This window comes from Pterocles gutturalis, unplaced genomic scaffold (assembly GCF_000699245.1).
Source record: "Pterocles gutturalis isolate BGI_N339 unplaced genomic scaffold, ASM69924v1 scaffold11816, whole genome shotgun sequence".
NCBI classification, from domain to species: Eukaryota; Metazoa; Chordata; class Aves; order Pterocliformes; family Pteroclidae; genus Pterocles; species Pterocles gutturalis.
This window is the reverse complement of record NW_010103120.1, coordinates 15,006-33,726: the sequence shown is the minus strand read 5'-3', so window position 1 is coordinate 33,726 and position 18,721 is coordinate 15,006. Positions and strand designations below refer to the sequence as shown.

At 36.2% G+C, this 18,721-nt stretch overlaps 1 protein-coding gene across 1 annotated transcript in view; it reads right to left on the bottom strand.

The window, feature by feature from the left end:
• CC2D2A (coiled-coil and C2 domain containing 2A) overlaps positions 1-18,721 on the bottom strand; it is a 50,501-nt gene that overhangs the window by 24,969 nt on the left and 6,811 nt on the right. The window contains exons 7-17 of the mRNA XM_010086575.1: positions 18,586-18,717; positions 16,395-16,604; positions 13,649-13,755; positions 10,635-10,775; positions 10,046-10,202; positions 8,047-8,282; positions 6,979-7,156; positions 5,618-5,774; positions 4,341-4,488; positions 1,906-2,044; positions 924-1,127 (exon numbers count right to left, since the gene is read on the bottom strand). Of these exons, the coding sequence (XP_010084877.1) occupies positions 924-1,127; positions 1,906-2,044; positions 4,341-4,488; positions 5,618-5,774; positions 6,979-7,156; positions 8,047-8,282; positions 10,046-10,202; positions 10,635-10,775; positions 13,649-13,755; positions 16,395-16,604; positions 18,586-18,717 (1,809 nt within the window). The remainder of the gene's footprint in view (positions 1-923; positions 1,128-1,905; positions 2,045-4,340; positions 4,489-5,617; positions 5,775-6,978; positions 7,157-8,046; positions 8,283-10,045; positions 10,203-10,634; positions 10,776-13,648; positions 13,756-16,394; positions 16,605-18,585; positions 18,718-18,721) is intronic.

The window sequence follows — 18,721 nt, the reverse complement described above, 5'->3', positions numbered from 1 at the left end:
AAGGAAGCAATAAGATACCCCCTTAGCCTTGCCTCCTTAGGCCCAAACAAACTTAGTCCTTTCAGCCTCTCTTTATATGTCATATGCTCAGCCCTGTTAGATATTCTGATAGCTCTTTGCTAGACTTGCTCCAGTATTTCAGTGTCCTTCTTGCACTGGACAAGGTATTCAACTTAATTAGTCTGGTGAGGAAGAGATTAATGAGCAACCCATTATCTGCGCACAACTGTTTGAGGGGCAGATACAAAGAAGACAGTGACAAACTGTATCTCTGTAGTTCCATACAATATAACAAGGGAAAACAGTAATTAAATACAACACAATTTACTAAAGAGCAAACAAATGTATGACTTTACACTAATAGTGGAGTTGAGATTAAAAATAATCAAAGCATGACCCAAATAAAAAATGCACACATTGCATTTCAGTAAGGTAATTAACAGGCAATGACAGAGTAAGCTAATTGGAACACTGTACTAAAACAGAAAAAAACTGCAACATGGGCTGAAGTAAAACATAAGAGGATTTAATTCTTGTTAGAGTCATTGCTTCCAGCAGTCTCCACAGAAAGGGCTCAAAAGTTAATAAGCCTATGCCTTTGCATTACCTTTTTATATTTTAAATCACTTTTAAAAAGAAAAAGTCTTTTACCTCTAAAAAAACGTATCTTAGAACATTTGTGTCTACAGCAGTTGCTATGTTCTATTTTTTCTCTTTCCACAGTATAGTTGTGGAAATATTGCCTTGGAAGGAAGTTATCTTAATTAGATTAAAATAGCACCAGAAAAGACTGAAGGAATAAAATTCTCATTTTTCACTCATCAGCATAGTTGTATATTCTTTAAGGGACTAATTGACTTAATTTACAAGTCAAATATTATTAGCAATAAAACTAGAAACAAATATTTCAGATAACATTCTACCTGGAAGATTTTCTCACTGATTTCTCGTTCATGTAAAGGGACTTGCTTATAGTTTCGGAACTCTGACACTTCCCCACTTCTGAGCTGCAAGAGTCGGAATCTCTTTGATCTATTAAGTTCCTGATCAGAAACAAAATTAAATTCTTGCTGCAACTGTTCCAATCTGAAGAAATCAGGAACGCGTGCCTCCCCACTTGTGGCAACCTAAATTAGTAAAAAAGTTATTAACCTTTTCATACAAAGTGACAAAAGTCTATAAAATACCTTTTTAAGTCTTACATACATATTGCAAGGATGCACATTTTAACCAAAAGCAAGAGATGGATCAAACTGAGACTGAAACACTAAGTGTTTTAAAGTAGGTTTTTGTTGAGCAAAGTATATGAGATTATACATTTAAGAATAAAATAAAATTCTGTTTCTTCAGAACATAAACAAAACATTAAAGAGTAGGAAAACTACAATATAGCAGAGTAACCTAGGAAGCTGTACTGTAAAGATGATTCATTTACACAACTAAAGCTATATAAAGAGCTCCTCAAGTTGATGTTCAGAAAAGTCCCAAATTCTGCAATACACTAGATCTCTTTGTGCAATTGTCACTAATGAGCAACTCCCTAATTAGTACCATACAAGTACAGTGGGAATACTCCTGCACTTTAAGGAAACAACAAAGTCCATATTTTTTTAAATATGTACATTAATCAGTTTGCATATTCCCCTACACCCATTTTTCACCACTAGAATACTACTGAATGGATTAATAAATCATGGTCATTAATAAATCATTAACTCACGGCTAAATTGATTAATAAATCTTATTTTTAATAGACATTTTGCTTCTTAGCACTCACACAAGTATGTCCATTACAAGTTCAAATGTTACTACATCCTTGGCATGCATAAAGATTGCCTGAGAAGGTACTGCTGACTAGGTGTTTCACAACTCCGATAGCCCTACAGTTCTGACAAAGCCACCTACCGTGATCAGCTGCATCAGAGCTGCATTGTTTGGGTCATTTGGATCAATTTTTGCTTCCATTGCCCACTTAGCTAGTTTCTTCATGTCAGTTAAGCCAGATGTGCCAATGGATGCAATTGCATCAACATTTTTTAAAGCACTAAAAAGACAGAATTGACAGAACTTATACCTAAAACACATATTATTTAGCAATATAAAATAAGTATTTAAAACAAGCTTAGAAAAAGCCAAAAAACTCCCCACAACCTGAATAGTAAATTCCACCACACAATTGTTACTTGTAGCTAAGCAACTGTGGGAATGATTAATTGGAAAGTAAAGGGGAAATATGAAGGAAATGGTGGAAGGGAACTTTTATACAAGGTAGTAAGGTGCTCATTGATACGTTCATGATACATCTACATTAGCCCATGTTGCTGATTACTAGGAAGTAAGATGAAAAATTGCCTCACAGTATGAAAGTTAACATAAAAGTTTTGACAATTCACACTGAAAGTAACTTCTCAGATGTACAGTTCTGGCTTGCGCTGTGTCTTAGATCCTGCCTTTGACCTGTCTCCTGGATGGCTCTTTCAGACCTGCATTGTAGCCTTGCTCTCTGTCCCCTTTCCTGCTGTTTCTGGATAGACCCTGGCGAACAATTTATCCCCTTGCCATGCGTGGGACTGCTGCCAGCACCCTGTTCTGCCTGTCATGTTCAGCTCCTGTAGGTCTGCAAGGTGGCTGGCAAGGGCACTGCCTGTGCTGGGACACTCTTGCATCCTTCTCCCATGTGGTGCAGCCCTGCTTTTGTTCTTCCCTGACACTACAAGTCCCAGCTCCACTCCTTATCCTTTGGATGCTCCTGCTCACTTTCTTGTATTCACAGCAAGGCAAGGAAGCAGGGTAGGTAGTCTGGAGGCCATTTGTACATTGACTTACTGGCCAGACTTCTGGCATCTTCACACAAAAGCCACCCCTCAAGCCCCCTGACTACCAAAACCTTGCCACATAAACCCAATACACCAGGACGTGCATGTATTAGCCAAGTATCATAGAAGATGAATGTTGCCCCTTCTCTTGTTAGGGGTGCTAATTTGAGTCTTTCTTCTCTACTTATCTGAATATATTCAAGAAAGCTTTAAGAATTTATGGGTCTTTCTCACACTTGGTTAGAATCAGCCAAATATCCAGCAGCTACTGGAGCAGCAGATAAAGTGGTAAGATGAAGGTTAGATCTTTAGGCACCAGTCTTGAACAAATTGTGCTGAAAAGCTAATGGGCAGCAAAAACTAACTTTAGGTCCTGAAAATCTTGTCTCTGACTTTCACAACAGACAATGAAAAGTCACAGAGGGCTGTTCATCTCTAGAGGGCGATTGAAAGAAGAGTGTTTTACAGCTAACTTCCTTCTGAAATTCCCCATTTTTCCATTTACTACAGTGATTAGTCTCCCGAGTTGAAAGTTATCCTTTGGGAGTGCATCCTTATGTTTTAATCTCATGCTATTCTAGTCTCACTGAAGTCAGGGGGTTACTCATACGCTGATCAGCAAATTACTCTAACGGCTGCAGCTTGGGTCAAAAATAGTAACAGAGTGATTTGGACGCCAATGTCTAGCCTCTAAATAAAAAAAATCTGACAGAATCTAATCAGCTGGAAGAGGTACAGGAAAACTCTTAAGGCTTTACAGGGAAGTTACCTGAGGACATTACAAAAGCAGACTGTATGTAACATCTCTTTGACTTTACTGGAATTACATAAAAGCAACAAAATTTTAAAAACCAACAAATAATCTACAATATCCAACTTGCAGCCACAGGGCAAAATAGATTGTTTTGAATGGAATATACTAATTTCTGCATGTCAACAGGCTTCTGATGGAGAAAAATCATGAAAGAATATTATCTTGGAATGATCCAGCAGATGAGAATTTTTCACTGATTAATTCACTAACGGTGTCAAGCCCCCATACTAAGTTCCACTGCTTTCATAGTATAATTTTTATCATTAATTACAGAAAAGGTACTTAAAGCATATGTCCTAATAGCGTCTCCAAATGCACTTTGGATAAGAAAGAGCTGGAGCTTCTGTTCTTAGCAAAATGATTACATTAAAGTTCCTTGCCAATATATACATCTTCTATTATAAAATCATAAAAGTGAATTAATCAGCTTGAGTTTAACTTTAATATTGTCTATAAATAGTAATCTAAAAGATAAAATTTCTAACTAAAATCTATTTAACCAAAAAACATGTACCCTAAGATATCTGTAGAGGGCTACAGCACAAAGTAATACCTAAACTTAAAAACAACAAAGAAGGTATGGATGCCCCATCCCTGGAGGTGTTAAGGAAAAAGATTATGAAAATTCTTGATTATGAAAGTCCATGTTTTTTTTTAAGTACTAGTATAATCACTTTCCCATGAATCACTGAGAATTCATATCATATCACCTTGGAATGCCTGTCTTTTGCTGAGATAGTGGAGGAATTAAGGTGATTTCTTTTTCTCCAACTGTCCAAGAGACACTATTGGATACCTTCCCAGAGGTCATTAAAGTCATTTTGTTGCTACCATCAGCTTCAAATGAAAAGGACACACCTATTAAGGAGGAAAAAACCCAAAGTATTTATGTTCATCCATTCAAATACAATGTCTAAACATCTTTACAAATACTTCCTGAAAATAATTAGCCAAATAACCTGTGCCTTTATATAAGTTGGGTAAAATGAAACAACTTGATTCTGCCATATGCTGTGGGGAAGGACTCTGCTCTACAAAAGGAGTGAAAGATTTCATTCCACCTACAGAAAGGCTTTCCATTTGGGTTGGAAAGCAACGCTATCCCTTGAAAGCTATGACAAAGGCTTTTTTTCTTCCCTTATAGATGCACACTATTTAATATTTCTGGTAATTTTCAGATTCAGCATACTGTTATCAGTGAAACAGAAATTCAGTGTCAAAAGAATTATGCATGACTGAAAAGTCAGTGCTCAAGCTTTGTGATACGCAACTGTATATACAGTCATCATGGTCAATGACATTTACACATACATTTGTTTTAATGATTTTTTACCACGTTTCTTTCCTCCACTGCTTTTTATCTAGCTTGATCTGTATTTCATATATGGCAAATTTATGCAAGTCAGTCATCTTATAATGGTGTTCAAACTTATATAAACTTGAAAGTTCCGTATGCTACTAGGTATTATTCCTGTTTCCACTTTTTCTACGTCTCCCTTGTTTTACCTTTTTAAAGTCCCAGGGATAAAATGTGCTGCAGGAGGTCATCACAGCAAACAGGAACACAAAAAAATTAATCTGCATATACACTTATATACATATACATTCCTCAGTGGTTTAAAACATTAAAATGACTGGAGCTATACTGATTAATACCATTTGCTTGCTCTGCAGTGTCAGAGGCCTGATTACTTAAATACTCAAAAAAAAATGCAAACACCTTCTATAGTTAGTAGCTAATATAGCTATTGATACTACAAGCCAAATAATAAAACTACACATTTTTATTATATACTTAAAGTTAGTAAGAGACAAAAATTCCACAGTAAATGTCAATAATAAGAATCATGACTATTTTATAAGATTCAGATGCAGAAGCTGTAATGCTCTTAACAGAATTTACTCTTAAGCTTATGCCAGCCACTAACTGCTGCACAGTTTCAGAAAAAGGAGAAACATTGAACCTAGAAAGACAGAGAGTTCCTACCACTACCAACTCCTTCATGCTCCAACATCACACGCTGATTGCTGCTGAACTCTATTTCTTCTATAGGAGCACTGCCTGTCAGAACCGTAGTCTCAGGAACAGGTATGAACACTTCAGCCAACAAAGTGGTACTGCTCATACCCGTTGTTTCATATATCTAGGAAAATCATAGTGATCGACATAAGTAAAACAGATTACACATGTATTCATAAGAAGTTGAAAAAATATTGTAGGGTATTTGGACAAAAGGTTTGACTATGACTTAAGCATGAAATAATTCATTTAAGGCAATTACATTCATTTATTTTCTAAAATACCCAATTATCAGACCTTTCAGCTACCAGCACCTAACTTGGTCTGAATTCTTCTTAAACTATATCCTTCTCACCTTTCTAATGCACCTGAGAATATGACAAACTCTAGGCTTTATAGAGCATCACTGTCCAATATGCAACTGTTTGTGACAGCTGCTGGCTTCAGGTGAAGGTGCCAGAGGGATTCTGCCTCATTAATTCTCCCTTACCATGAAAGGCAGGGTAAGGCACACAGTCCCCGATCTGGCAGTACTGCAGGCTGCTTCCCTCTTTCCTGGCCTGTTGTAGGCTCAGAGTGATGTGAGTGATTTTTCCATTCAGATGTGTTTAATCCAGGAAGATGGTATTCCTTTCCCCTTTCAATTTGTGCATTACATAAATGGAGCAGGCAAGGGGTATACACCCTCCTCTGAACGACCAGTGATAAGTTACCTAACAGGAAAAGTCATCTAACAGAAGTAGTGTTCCTCCTAAAAATACGTTGCATTGGCTCTGAGAATTATTTATGTGACTCATTCATTATTTCATACTTGGAATGAGGGTGGTGGTGGTTTGACTTAACTGAACTGTTGATCAAGTCAAGTGCAGTTATAGACATCACTAGCAATTAATTTTTTTCTTATCCCCCTCCAGCAAACATTATGATGATTTTACCAGGTGGACAATGTTTTAAGAAGACCATTTTGGAAAGTTTATCTGCAATGTAAATCAGTTTTTCTAAAATTAAGCATTGGTCCATTAACATATTTAATCACATGCCCCAATTATTTAATTTCCCCCATGCAGCCCATAGTCATGTTATATAAAACAGATATATATATATATATAAGGTGAGATAAAAAGCACAAGCATCAAAAATGCAGCAGTAAAGTTGAAAGTCTGTGACTGGAGAAGTCAGGAACAGGCAGAAGACTCATGATTTACAAAGGGTCTTTCACAGGTTTTTCAGTCTTCACAACAGTACCATAGAGGAAAATACAAGGATTACAGGAGTAATTATTTTTCACATTATCTTTTTAAAAGTTACTATGATAAATCATTACCTACCTGTAGTTTCAAACTCTCTGGCCAGTTGAATATTTGTAAATTGAAAATCTGTCCAAAGTGAACTCTGAAATCTGAAGTTATTGGTCGTGTAACAGTCCTTGATACTTCTTTGGAGTTGAAAAGGACTTTTATAAATGCAGAGCGTCTCTTCACATCTTCTCGTCGCAAAACTTCCGCTCTGGAAATATGTCAAACAAAATGTCAGATCATTTTTAATAGCGTTTTTATTCTTTGGTTATTTTTAATGAGAATCTGATTCCTCAAGGGGAAACAGAAGTCACCTAAATAAAGATGGTATTTTTCTGGAAACGTCACTACAGAGGAATGTCTTTAAAACTATTATTTAGCACTTACTTTATCTTCTCATTAACATAACATCATTTAAAAATTAACAGGTCAAATTTTAGATCCACTAAAGCCATCTTCATATAAAACGAGTTATTTAGGGAAACAAAATTCCCTTCTACTCCCTTCCTCCAAAGCACAACAAATGATATCCAATTGAGTTAAGGTTTTGAAGTTTTTAGTTATTGGGAGTAGAACAGCCAACCAATATTCCTTGATTAGGCTATTCGCCAAATAAGTACAAAACAAAGCAGTTCTTAAATGACTAAAATCTGCTAGATGTATGTTAAATTGCATGTGGAAATGTGGAAATTAACACAAGTAAATTTATTTTATCCACAGTCAAATCTCTGGTTTACTACATGATTTCTTTATTTTCCCCTTGTTGACTATAGCACAGACCTGGTGTAAAGGACTAGGTAGTGAGAGCGGTACTGCCAGAAGCGACCTAGGCTATACACTCAAAACAACTTCTTTATATATGCACAACTGTTCTATGCAGGTGCTCAAGGAACATCAGAAGGTTCAAAGGGAATGTGTAGACATGCATTCTCCAGGTCCAGTATATACAAGGTTACATGTGACTTGAAAAACAATTGAGTTATATCGGCTTCAGAAGCAGAAGTTTTAACGTTGTAATCACTAGGCTAAATAGAAGAGTGAGCACATGCTTCTGAAGTTGTACAATCAACAAAGTAATTTGCAGGCCAACATTTATCTTACCGAGGACACAGCTCAGTTGGAGTTATGCTTCCTGACAGGACCAGTTCAGGAATTAGAACAGGCTCTCCAGGTTTCCTCCTGCAGTTGTTAGCTTTTTCTCTAACCTGCTGCTCTATTTCCAGGCTATCGGCCATTTTAGGTGGAATGGGTTTTACACGTTCCTCACTAACATCACAATCTTCTACTGATTCTTCTCCTTCGTTAATGTTATTTTTCTTCTTTTTCTTCTTGGACTTCTGCACATAAAAATAATAATATTATTCCTGAACTAGTTTCAATCAGTAGAGTTTTTTTCTCTTGTTCTCTTTATTTACAAGTGATAAACATATATGGGTAATGCCTGTGTAATTTTAAAATCAGCACACACAAAAATAACATTTCTCTCATTCTGTAGAACTACTTTAGATTCAGATTTCAGCAATGTATTCCATTCATATGTTCCAAAAACATAATGTGCTTCAAACAAACCATTTATTTAACCTTCCCAACCAACTTACAAAATAAACATATTTCTTGAACATTATGCCTAGCAGTTGACTTCTCATTTAGCCTGAGTTACCATGTGCATTCTCTTAGGGACGGACTGAAGGAAGGTAACTCAGTAAGTAGCCACAGTTGTTCACATATTTTTCTTAATATTCTTTCTTTCTTGGCTTAGTTATATGTTACCCTTTTTGTTCTTGTATTTCCTCTTAAATTTGTCTAGTCTCTTCTACCTTTAGTGTCTTCAAATTTATCTAGTCTCTTCTACCTTTAGTGTCTTCCTTAGATTCATGTGATCGGTGCTAGTAACACACCAACAGCAGTGATTAACCAAAAAATACTTTGAGTAAAATAAATTAAAGTAGTTCTGGGCATGAAAAGAAGGTCTGTGTACTACATTTCACTCTAAAAGGAAAGAACAATCATCTCAGTCTCAAGACAGTTTGTAACTAACACCATGAAAAGATGCTGAAGGCATCTTTGGCTGTAACCACCCACTGTGGTATCTGTGAAAGCATAACTGGTTAGAGGTAGATGAATATTTCCCATTAGGATCAATGCTGAAGACTATATGCCTTCATTTTAAGGTTTACATTTATTAATCTTATCCTATAAGTGAAATGACATGATACCAGTGAGTCATGTGCCTACTTGTGTTCTGATAACAGGAATTTCCAATACTTGCAGATCAGCTTCCCCTCAAACATTTAAAGTGCCTTCCATATATATGCTGCCTGTACCTGAAAAAAACTTTCCATAAAACTATCAGCAGATGCACTAGATTCCCGAAAACTGTACATGAAGCATTTCCTTAAACTTGATTTTGCTTTGGTATCCAAAAAACCACAGTGTTAAAACTGGGCAGTAATTACAGTCAAGTATAATCACCCTCAGGCATCCAGTGCATTGCCACAAAGCTATGAAAGCAAGTCTGATTTTGCCGTCACTGCCACAGGCTATTTCAAAGATCATCCAGGTGCAGTGTATTGTTCTAGCTCCTGTATTTGTCAATATCCCTTTGAAGGACTAATGAGACAGTAAACACAGTACAGATTATTAGCAATAAAGCTTTTAAGAGGTAAAAGGCTAGAATATTAATTACATTTTCCAGTTTTGAGACATTCCTGAACACAAATTTACATGAGATGACATGAACTGCTTGTTCATTGGAAACACCTTATAATTATTTTGCTTCACCACTTACACACACCTAAAATTAATTTATGTTTTTTCTTTGCAAGGACATGAATTCAACAGGAATGCTACAAAACTATTAAATTTAAAGAAAGAGCTGCTGAAGTGCTGGAAATCAATACCAGGAAGACAATGCCCCACAAAAACCTAGCATATTTTCTTTTTTTAATTAAAAATTAATTTACTAACAAATGCATCCAAATAAATTACAAAATTTATGCATAACTGTCCTGAAATTGATGTTTTTTTCTGTATTAGGAGAAATTTTGAACATATTTAGTAATCATTTTAATTTTTGTGAAACTGAATGATTTAAACAAACCTGTGTCTTCCTCCAAGATTTCCACTCTCGTAGCTCAGTTTTATACTCCTCCATTTTCTCTTCATATTCTTCCATACATTCTTCTAGTAATTCATTTATCTCAGCCTGAATTTCTGCTTCGTATGCTTTCTCATCTGATGTCTGATCAACCTCTTCCCTTCAAAACAATAGTTATCAACATGTTGCATAAGTTAACGTAAGGGCTACAGTTAAGTCTATAATATATAACATAAGGTTACCTCTCCATGAATTAATTTCATTATATCAAAAGTGTTTTATTTAAAAATACTAGTATAGTTTAAGAGTAAATAGCAGACAGTTACTATCCAAAATTAATATTTTTCATATGAATGAAACTTTTTCTTTACTCATTAGCCTGTAGAAATTCCTTTCTGTTACAGTAATTATTTGTTATTTTAACCTTCTTTCCTCTCCAAACTCCAAAAGAGTAGTGGTAGGCTACACCAGTGCCAGATACTACTCAAATTCTTACTTTTCACCTTTCATATCAGAATTCTAAGTTCCCAAATTGACTTATTAAAACTCCAGTGCTGGCAAATTAAGTACAAAAAGTGTTATCAAAACATACTTCCTCAAACAAAGTTTCAGGGGTGTGTTAGTAAACTTCTGAAAGTCACGGAGGGATTTAATTTCTTTCCAAACTTTTATAATGGTCTTAAGCAACATTCTGTCTTTTTCTTCTTCAGCATCGCGAAGTCTTCTGGTTTGCCTAGAAATACATACACATATGCACAAAATCAGTCAGAGCTATATAACTCAGTGGAACAATGAAGTGAAGACTTGTGATATCAAAAGCCAAGTGACGTGGGTTTCAATTTGATTGATGGCTGCAGTGGTTTAAATCCAAGGAGCATAAAACCCAGACTTGAAGATGGCAGAATTTGATTTCCTTCTGTACTCTGCTCTCTTACATTTTGGACAATCTGACTTCAATTGCAGTTCATTCTCTAGAGATCCCAAAGTTTTCTGAAATGCTTATTACAGCTGTATATCATTAAAAACATTTTAAAGTCAATTCATGTAAACAACAGCTCAGGAAACCTACACTGCTGCTATGAAGTAATGCTTATTAGAATCGTACATTACAAAATATGTTTTAGACTTAACATGCTTCTAGCTCCAGTAAAAAGGACTTGCAGAGATGAAGTAATGCAAGTCCTTTGACAGCCCCTACAAGATTCTTAACACACACAAAATCAATAGGGCTTTTTTTTGCCTCAGAATTGATATTTCACATTTCTGCTCTCTAATGTGTTTGTAGAAGAGCTATTCATTAGCACTTTTAATGATCAACACACATTTCCAATGTAAATGTCTATGCAGCACAAGCACAGACTGTTTCCAGTACTCTCTTGGTAGCTACACGTGTCTAGTAAAAATAACGTGATTTAAAAAAAAAAATAGAAGATGTAAATTAGCACATTATTACTGGTAATATTCAGAGAATGTGGAAGACAGTTAAGCTGAATTAGAGCTGAAAGCAGAAATACATCAAACATTATTTAAAAGCATAAGCAAATTTAGTAAAAACAATAAACAAAGATGAAATACAGACTTCCAGAAAGCACTATGAGTAACTTCTCCACTTCACTAGCTAGCAGTTTGAGTATTACTTATCCATGCAGGTTAATAACCTTTTATTCTTTGTCTTCCAGATGAAGCTAGAAGATGAAGCTTAAAGACATGAGAAACTTATAGCTCAGTAATTACACTTATCTAATTTATTAGATTTGGAAGCAGGACCTCTCAGTAGAGAATCACCTCTGCTAAAATACATCAGCTGCAAGAGCCTGAAACCTGCAATACAGTATACTTTGGCTTCCTCCTCAGCAAGCAAGGAAAGTAGGGCAGAAATTGTTAATTTGAAAAAGTTTTCTGTATAGAGATGACATTTCTCCCTCAAAGTGATGGAAAACTAGAGCTCTGATCTTCAGACAGCAAAGAGTATACATCAGCAATGTTACTGGAGGGTGGAGGAAACTATTAGATTATTTACATGCTACGCTCTCTTCACATCTGTAATTTCTCATCTGTAATTTCTCATGAGTGTACTACATTGACCATCAGGGAAATACAATGTTAAAAGAGAGACAAGGCAGGTCAGATTTTTTCACAACATACGTGGTCCAAGTTAGTAATAAACAGGATGACAGTAAATATTCCTGAGCCCATCCGAGCCTCCTATGTGTAACAGCTTCCAACAACAGAAAGAATTACAGATATGAAAACCCCTAGAATAATCCCAGCCGAACTCATCTCACATTACTTACGCAACACTGATCTCACTGACTTCAGCTGACTTTCTCCTGATTCATAATAGCGTGACACTAAACTAAAGTGCTCAAGACCTAGAAAAACACTTAAGAGATCCAGAATAAATATTCTATCTAATTAGAATTAACCATCAAGCAAGCCTCGAGGTTGGTGCCAAAATTCAAGAATCTCCTTCCCACAGTGAACCTTCTCATTACTATTCTCACCCTTTCCTTAGTGAGAGCTCCTGTCTCCAAGGTACTGTGTGATAATTACACATCTCCTGCTCCTAGACCTCTAGCAGACGTGCTAAGAAAATATTAGTAAAATCTACTCTTTTTTTCAATGGAAGGAAGACTTAGTCCTTCAGTATAAAATAATACATTATAGGCTTCTATATGTCCTGCACAGATACCCATGTATTACAAGACAGCATACTTGAAGGATGAAAACCTGAGGAAGCAATTCCCAAACTAAGAGTAGTAAGTGGGTGTGTAAGTGTAAGCAGATGAAGATTTCAAGACTGAAAGTAGAAGTAAATACAATATTTTTTAAAAATCTTTTTTATCGTGTGATCCACTACCTCAGTCTAAACTTTTTATTTAAATTAACATATCATCGTCTACTTCCAGATTGTGCAAAACTTTCAGATTTTTATTAAGTATCTACTAGTTAAAAGGCTGTTCAGCATAGATCTCCAAAATAAGTTTTATCATACTGCTTACACCCACAGCTCACCGCTGTCCATCTGCCAAAAACAATATAAACCTTCACTACCAAGCCAAGAACTGTAATGCATTTTTACTACCCAGTTACTGTCCAAGAACAATAACTGTGATCTTGTTAAACAAAGTTCTACCATTTCATGTATATTAACCCATTGGCAAACATGCCCAAAATACCTAAGAATGGGAAGTGAATCAACAAAACTTATGTAATGAGGAAGAAGATGGAAAAAACTGGGGTTATCTCTGTTCAAAATTTACGTCACTTTCATTGTTGTGAGAGCTTCATGCATCCAGCTGATGTCTATTGAAACCTTATTTTAATTAAATTTTAATTGTACAAAACACACCACTAGTTACTAAATAATTAATAAAGTAATCAAATTAGACTACTTTTGAATCAAGATTTCAGCCTAAGTTCTATTTTCTTAATATTTTTTTTTTACTCAATTTTTCCGTAAAGAACTTTTAAGCCCTCCAAATTCTTCTAGAGCTATACATAGCAGAATTTAAAAATCTGTCATGAATCATATTCTATACCAGCATGGAAAGGAAAAAAGCAATACAGTTTTAAAAATCAATGATCTAATGAATCCATACCTACCTGATCTCAATTTTGTATTCAGGTATGCTCTGTTGTGCCATGGGACTAGGAACACCATCACTACCACCATCTATACTATCTTGCACAGCATTCCTCAAAACATGCAGCTTAAATGAACAAAGAATTAATAGATGGTTTGACATATGAGGCATACAGTGTAATGCACCTTGACATGAATGAGAAATAACAGAAACTGCATAACAGAAAACTCTGAATTGTCTTAATTCTATATTTACTGGGTTTTGCCATGTCTGTGAGATGCTGACTCTTCAAAATGAAATTCTAATCAGGATCCCTGGGCATATGAGGAAGATTTACTGCCTTTGGTCACTGTGACAGATCTAAACAAGGGGACAAGAGTAATCTAGAGATTATTCTGAAAGCTCAGCAATCAAAGGGGTTGGAGAAAAAAAGTGAGTCTGCCAAAAAAACATCTACAAAAGTTTTTTTTGGGACTAGGCAGGGCCACTAGAGGTAACCCTAGAAAATCAGTAAACAACAAAAACAAGTGGATTGTGGATTTGATTAGTGCCTTACAGAAGCTGGGCACCTTGCAACAAAGCATTTAAGCATAACATATTGAATGTAACAAGTGGAAGAAGAGAAGGTCTAAGGACAAGACAGAACTGGAAACAATGGTACAGTCCAAATGCAATTTTGAATCCATACTGTCGAGACAAGAGGGCACCCCTTCAGGTAAGACTTGACAACAGATATCACATGATTACACAGAAGATGGACACATAGTTCAGGAGAATGCAAAAATTTACATGGCTGTGAAGACAAGAGAATGTAAAGGAGTGGCTAACAGAAGAGAGGAAAATAAGGAACAGGAGTAGGACAGGATACAAAACTTTAGTTATTATGTTGCTGTAGATCTCCTTAAGGATAATACTGAATGTGAAACCAGAATGGCTGATGGCACTGCAGGGTATGAAAGTGACTACATCCAAAGCAGAAGCAATGAAATTACAAAAAATCTATCAAACTGGAGAGACAACATAACTGGAGAGCAGGAAGCATAGAGCTGAAAACACACATGAGCAACCACAAATTGAAACTCACTGATACAAAACAAGACATTGAAATAAATTTTGAAAGAAAGAATAATTGAATACATGGAAAGCTGCTCATATCATCTGGGGCACGGAGAGTCAGGAAGTGCAGTTTCTTTAGCCTGACAAAATAAGGACTGAAAGGTGATTTATTTTAAGATACAACAAGCAAGCATCAGAAGTGGATAATGAGAAGTCCACTGGGACATGGGACATGGCAGAGAGGGAGGGGAAAAGGTAGGAATAGTTGTTTAGGTTTAAGAACAATTTGGCTGCAACAATCTGGCAATTAAATAATGACTCTTATAGGAGACGGGTTTTAAAACTGCCTGTCAGTAGCAGAATGGTGGCCAAAATACCTAATTGTTAAAATCAATTTATGGAAAATATATTATGCAGTTGCCTACAATACTGCAAAACATCATGGAAACACTCAGGAAATCCTTTCCACACATAGGGTCCTGTAAAGCAGGCATGGAGACCCCAAATGTCCTATTTCACTGTTTCATGGAAAACTAAATCCAATCCTTCAAAAGTAATGACAGATTAAAGTATACCAAAGAATTATTTTGGGACACTGTATAAAATATTTGTCCAGCATTAGAACTATAACCTAATCCTTTATACCAAAATTCAGAAGTACCTGTATAGCACCTACTGACCCTCATTACAGTAATACAAAAATGACCGTACATACAATGATTCTTTTTCCCTTATAATAGCCCTTTAAGGCAGATAATCATCATCACCTTTAATTTATGGAAATCTGAATTCATATTCATGTACTTAATAATCAAACTAATTTTTAACAGACCAGCCCTACTACATAGAGCTATCTCATATCACATTTACCTCACAAATCTAAAGAATTGTTATCCTTTCAGATTTCAAAAGCATTTTAAAATGCTTTAAAAATATTCTGATAATATTAGAATTGTACTAACAATGCCTAATGTTTCTGTCCAAATTTACACCAGACAAGACCACTACCATCACTTCTAATGTACAGATGGAAGAAGAGTGATGGTACGCAAAGGGTAAGCAGCCCAGCAAAGGTCATCTAGCAAGTCAGTAACTGAGCCAGGAACAGAAAAGTCTACCTTTGACCTAGGGTTTTGCTACATCACTAGAGGGACATAGTAAGTCTGACAACAGTATGCATTTAAAACACAGCATCTGTCACAGATATATACCTGGAAATGGGTCATCAATTTTTGTAGAATTTGGTGAAATTAAATTGCTTCCTTTTAATCAACAACTGAAACTAAACTTCACAAACTTCCCTCCATCCTTGAACAAGGTCTTTTGCTGTCTGCCTGTCAGAGCCACTGTACACAATCCTGTAAAGTCTTACCTGTCATTCACTGGAAAACATGTTGGCATGTTAGTAGTACTCTAGGAATGCTACATAAATGTTACTTTATTCTAACAATTATATTCCCTTTACAACAGAATTTGCATACAGTTCATTTTAAACAGAAGATCAAAGAAAACCATAATCTTAAAAATGCAGTTCTGCACTCAACACACATCAACCTAAATGAAATATTTAGGTTTTTATCTTCTGAAAAAATGCCATCCATTACATACATTTAGAATTTCATCACTCTACTCTGAAGAACCAAATTCAGCTTTTACCTTAAACTGTCACATCGTTATCTCAATAAACTGTGACAATGCAACAGAAATACCTTGTCTGTGAGAAATTTGGTAAGATTCTTCTGTTTTCTTGCTAAATACTGATCATATAACTGAGCCAATTTAGCTGCTAACACATGCTCACGGCTAAAACAGGGATGGTGGGTGAATATCAGTCCGGAAATATCAATATCCAATTGAAAAGGTCCTTGAAAATCTCCAGGTCCAACAAGATACTGATTGGCAGCTGTCATTTTTATTGCCTGAAAGAAAAAAAGGATTTACCAGCCCTGACAAAACTATCCTGCAAAGAGATCCTGTGACAGAAAATTACACATTTAGCACTGCCTACACCTAACTATTGAGTCTTAAACTGTAAAGGCTTCTGCAGTAACCTCGCTAGCTTTATTGACAAATGGATAACACAAAACCACCACAGGTATTCTACACAACAGAATTTCAATAGCCCATGTAAGGCTGAAATAAGAAGTCATCTGTCTATACCACAGGTTTCGCTGAGCAATGAAAATGAAGAAACTGAACTGGAAAAAGAAAAGCCTGCTAGTTCTCTTTTTACCCATTTGTTTAGTATCACTTTATTTCCCCTTAGAATTGAGCTCTAAGGTAAACAGTCCAGCTCTCAGAGAGCAGCTTTCCTTCTAGACCATTTGGATTATGCAGAAGAGGAAATATGTTCTTTGGTTCCCCATTGTAACGCCAGGGAAATTCACATCAACAAAGCCCAATGAAAGCTGTCAGCAACAAAACTTAAAGAGTCTACTTCAACCTGCTACAACCAAAAGGCAATCATGGCTTATATCCTCAGGTTACAGAAATCAGAAGAGAATTAGCAGTGCTTCCTGCCTGACTACTGCTGCTCTCCTCTTTGGATTCTTCAGGAGAGATTCATCAGAGATATTCTGGTACCATAAAAGATGGAAGTTGTGAGTTACATAGTGCCCCCCGCTTAGTTACATAGTGCAGTTCATTGCAGCCCCTTCGTAAGAACTGGAAAAAGGGTGACTGAGACAGGAATTCAGCTGTTGCATAGCTCTTTTACAGGACTGGCATAAAAAGCTATGAAACACACAAGTTCACCTGATTCTTAAACATTCAGTTTTTCATCAAAATATTTAATATGCCATAATCTGTCATAAAAATGACAGCTTTGAATTCCTTATTCTTTAACTATTTTTCTGACCATGAAGGACCCCTAAGCTTAATGCCTTACTTTCAACAGTGATTTGGGTATTTACATGTCGCTGTTCATGTAAACATGGTGTTTTTGAAACATAAGCTCTCTTGGCCTATCTTTACTAAGATCTAACCAGCAAACTCTTTTCCTGCATGCAGAAACACCCTGCATAGAGCTGGGGTACTAAATGCATCAGGAGAATTGCATATTTGTAACCAGCATCAGTTAAAGGGCAACAGTCAAATCTGTATCAACAGCAGCAGCCAGAAACCCCTGTGTGTCCCAAAACAGCAATCTACTTTAAAGTCTAAAAAGATACAGTTTTTCCAAGGGGGTACTAGAGTGCTCACAAGCAGAACAATCAAAGCTCGGTTAAAGCTTGCTGAACGGTTTTAATTTAAACTTATTTTCAGTTGTACTGACTGCACACTGCAACTGCTATTTGCCAGTGTAGGTATGCTGTGGTTGAAGGAAACACAAAAATCACAAAAAAGATCTGAACTGATGCTACGTAACTCAAAATTAGTTGCTTTCTACATGAGTGAATGGCATGTAAAGCCTTATTTCGGAGGAGTTTCATCCCTGTGAAATAACCATCGCACACATGCCCTTCAATTTTTTCTCACTGAAGCTGCAGAGAGCACCTCTGTCCTGATCACCAAGTCTTTTTACCAGCTCCTGCCACACGGAAGTTTATAGATACACTAAAATAGGAACTACCCTACTTTGGCATGAGAATATCCAAGGATGCCTCATGAAGACTTTAGGGACTCACAGACTGGAAGCAGTTTGTCATGGACCGTCACTTTATTGTTTTAACCATTGCTACCTGCTAAACTCTTCATCTTTCTGTATGCATTACTTTTACAGAAAAATACAAGTGGAATATACTTGAAAAAGTAGAGCACGTTTAAAGACCAGTTGTGGAACCCCAAAAAGCAGTCAGTACTCACGGTTCTTAGCACAAAACCCTTCAGCTCCTCAGGGTTTCTGCTCCAGAAAAACTCAGATATTGGGTCTCAGGAACCACATATGTGAAATATGCCTACCTTTCTATACACCGTTTCAAGTTCTGGTGCAATGCCTTCTTCCAATGAGAATATTGGAGGCCTAGTAGAAGACTGTTTAATTGGATTAGGCAATGCTAAGATTTTGCCATCATTACCAAACCACTCTTTTCCCTAC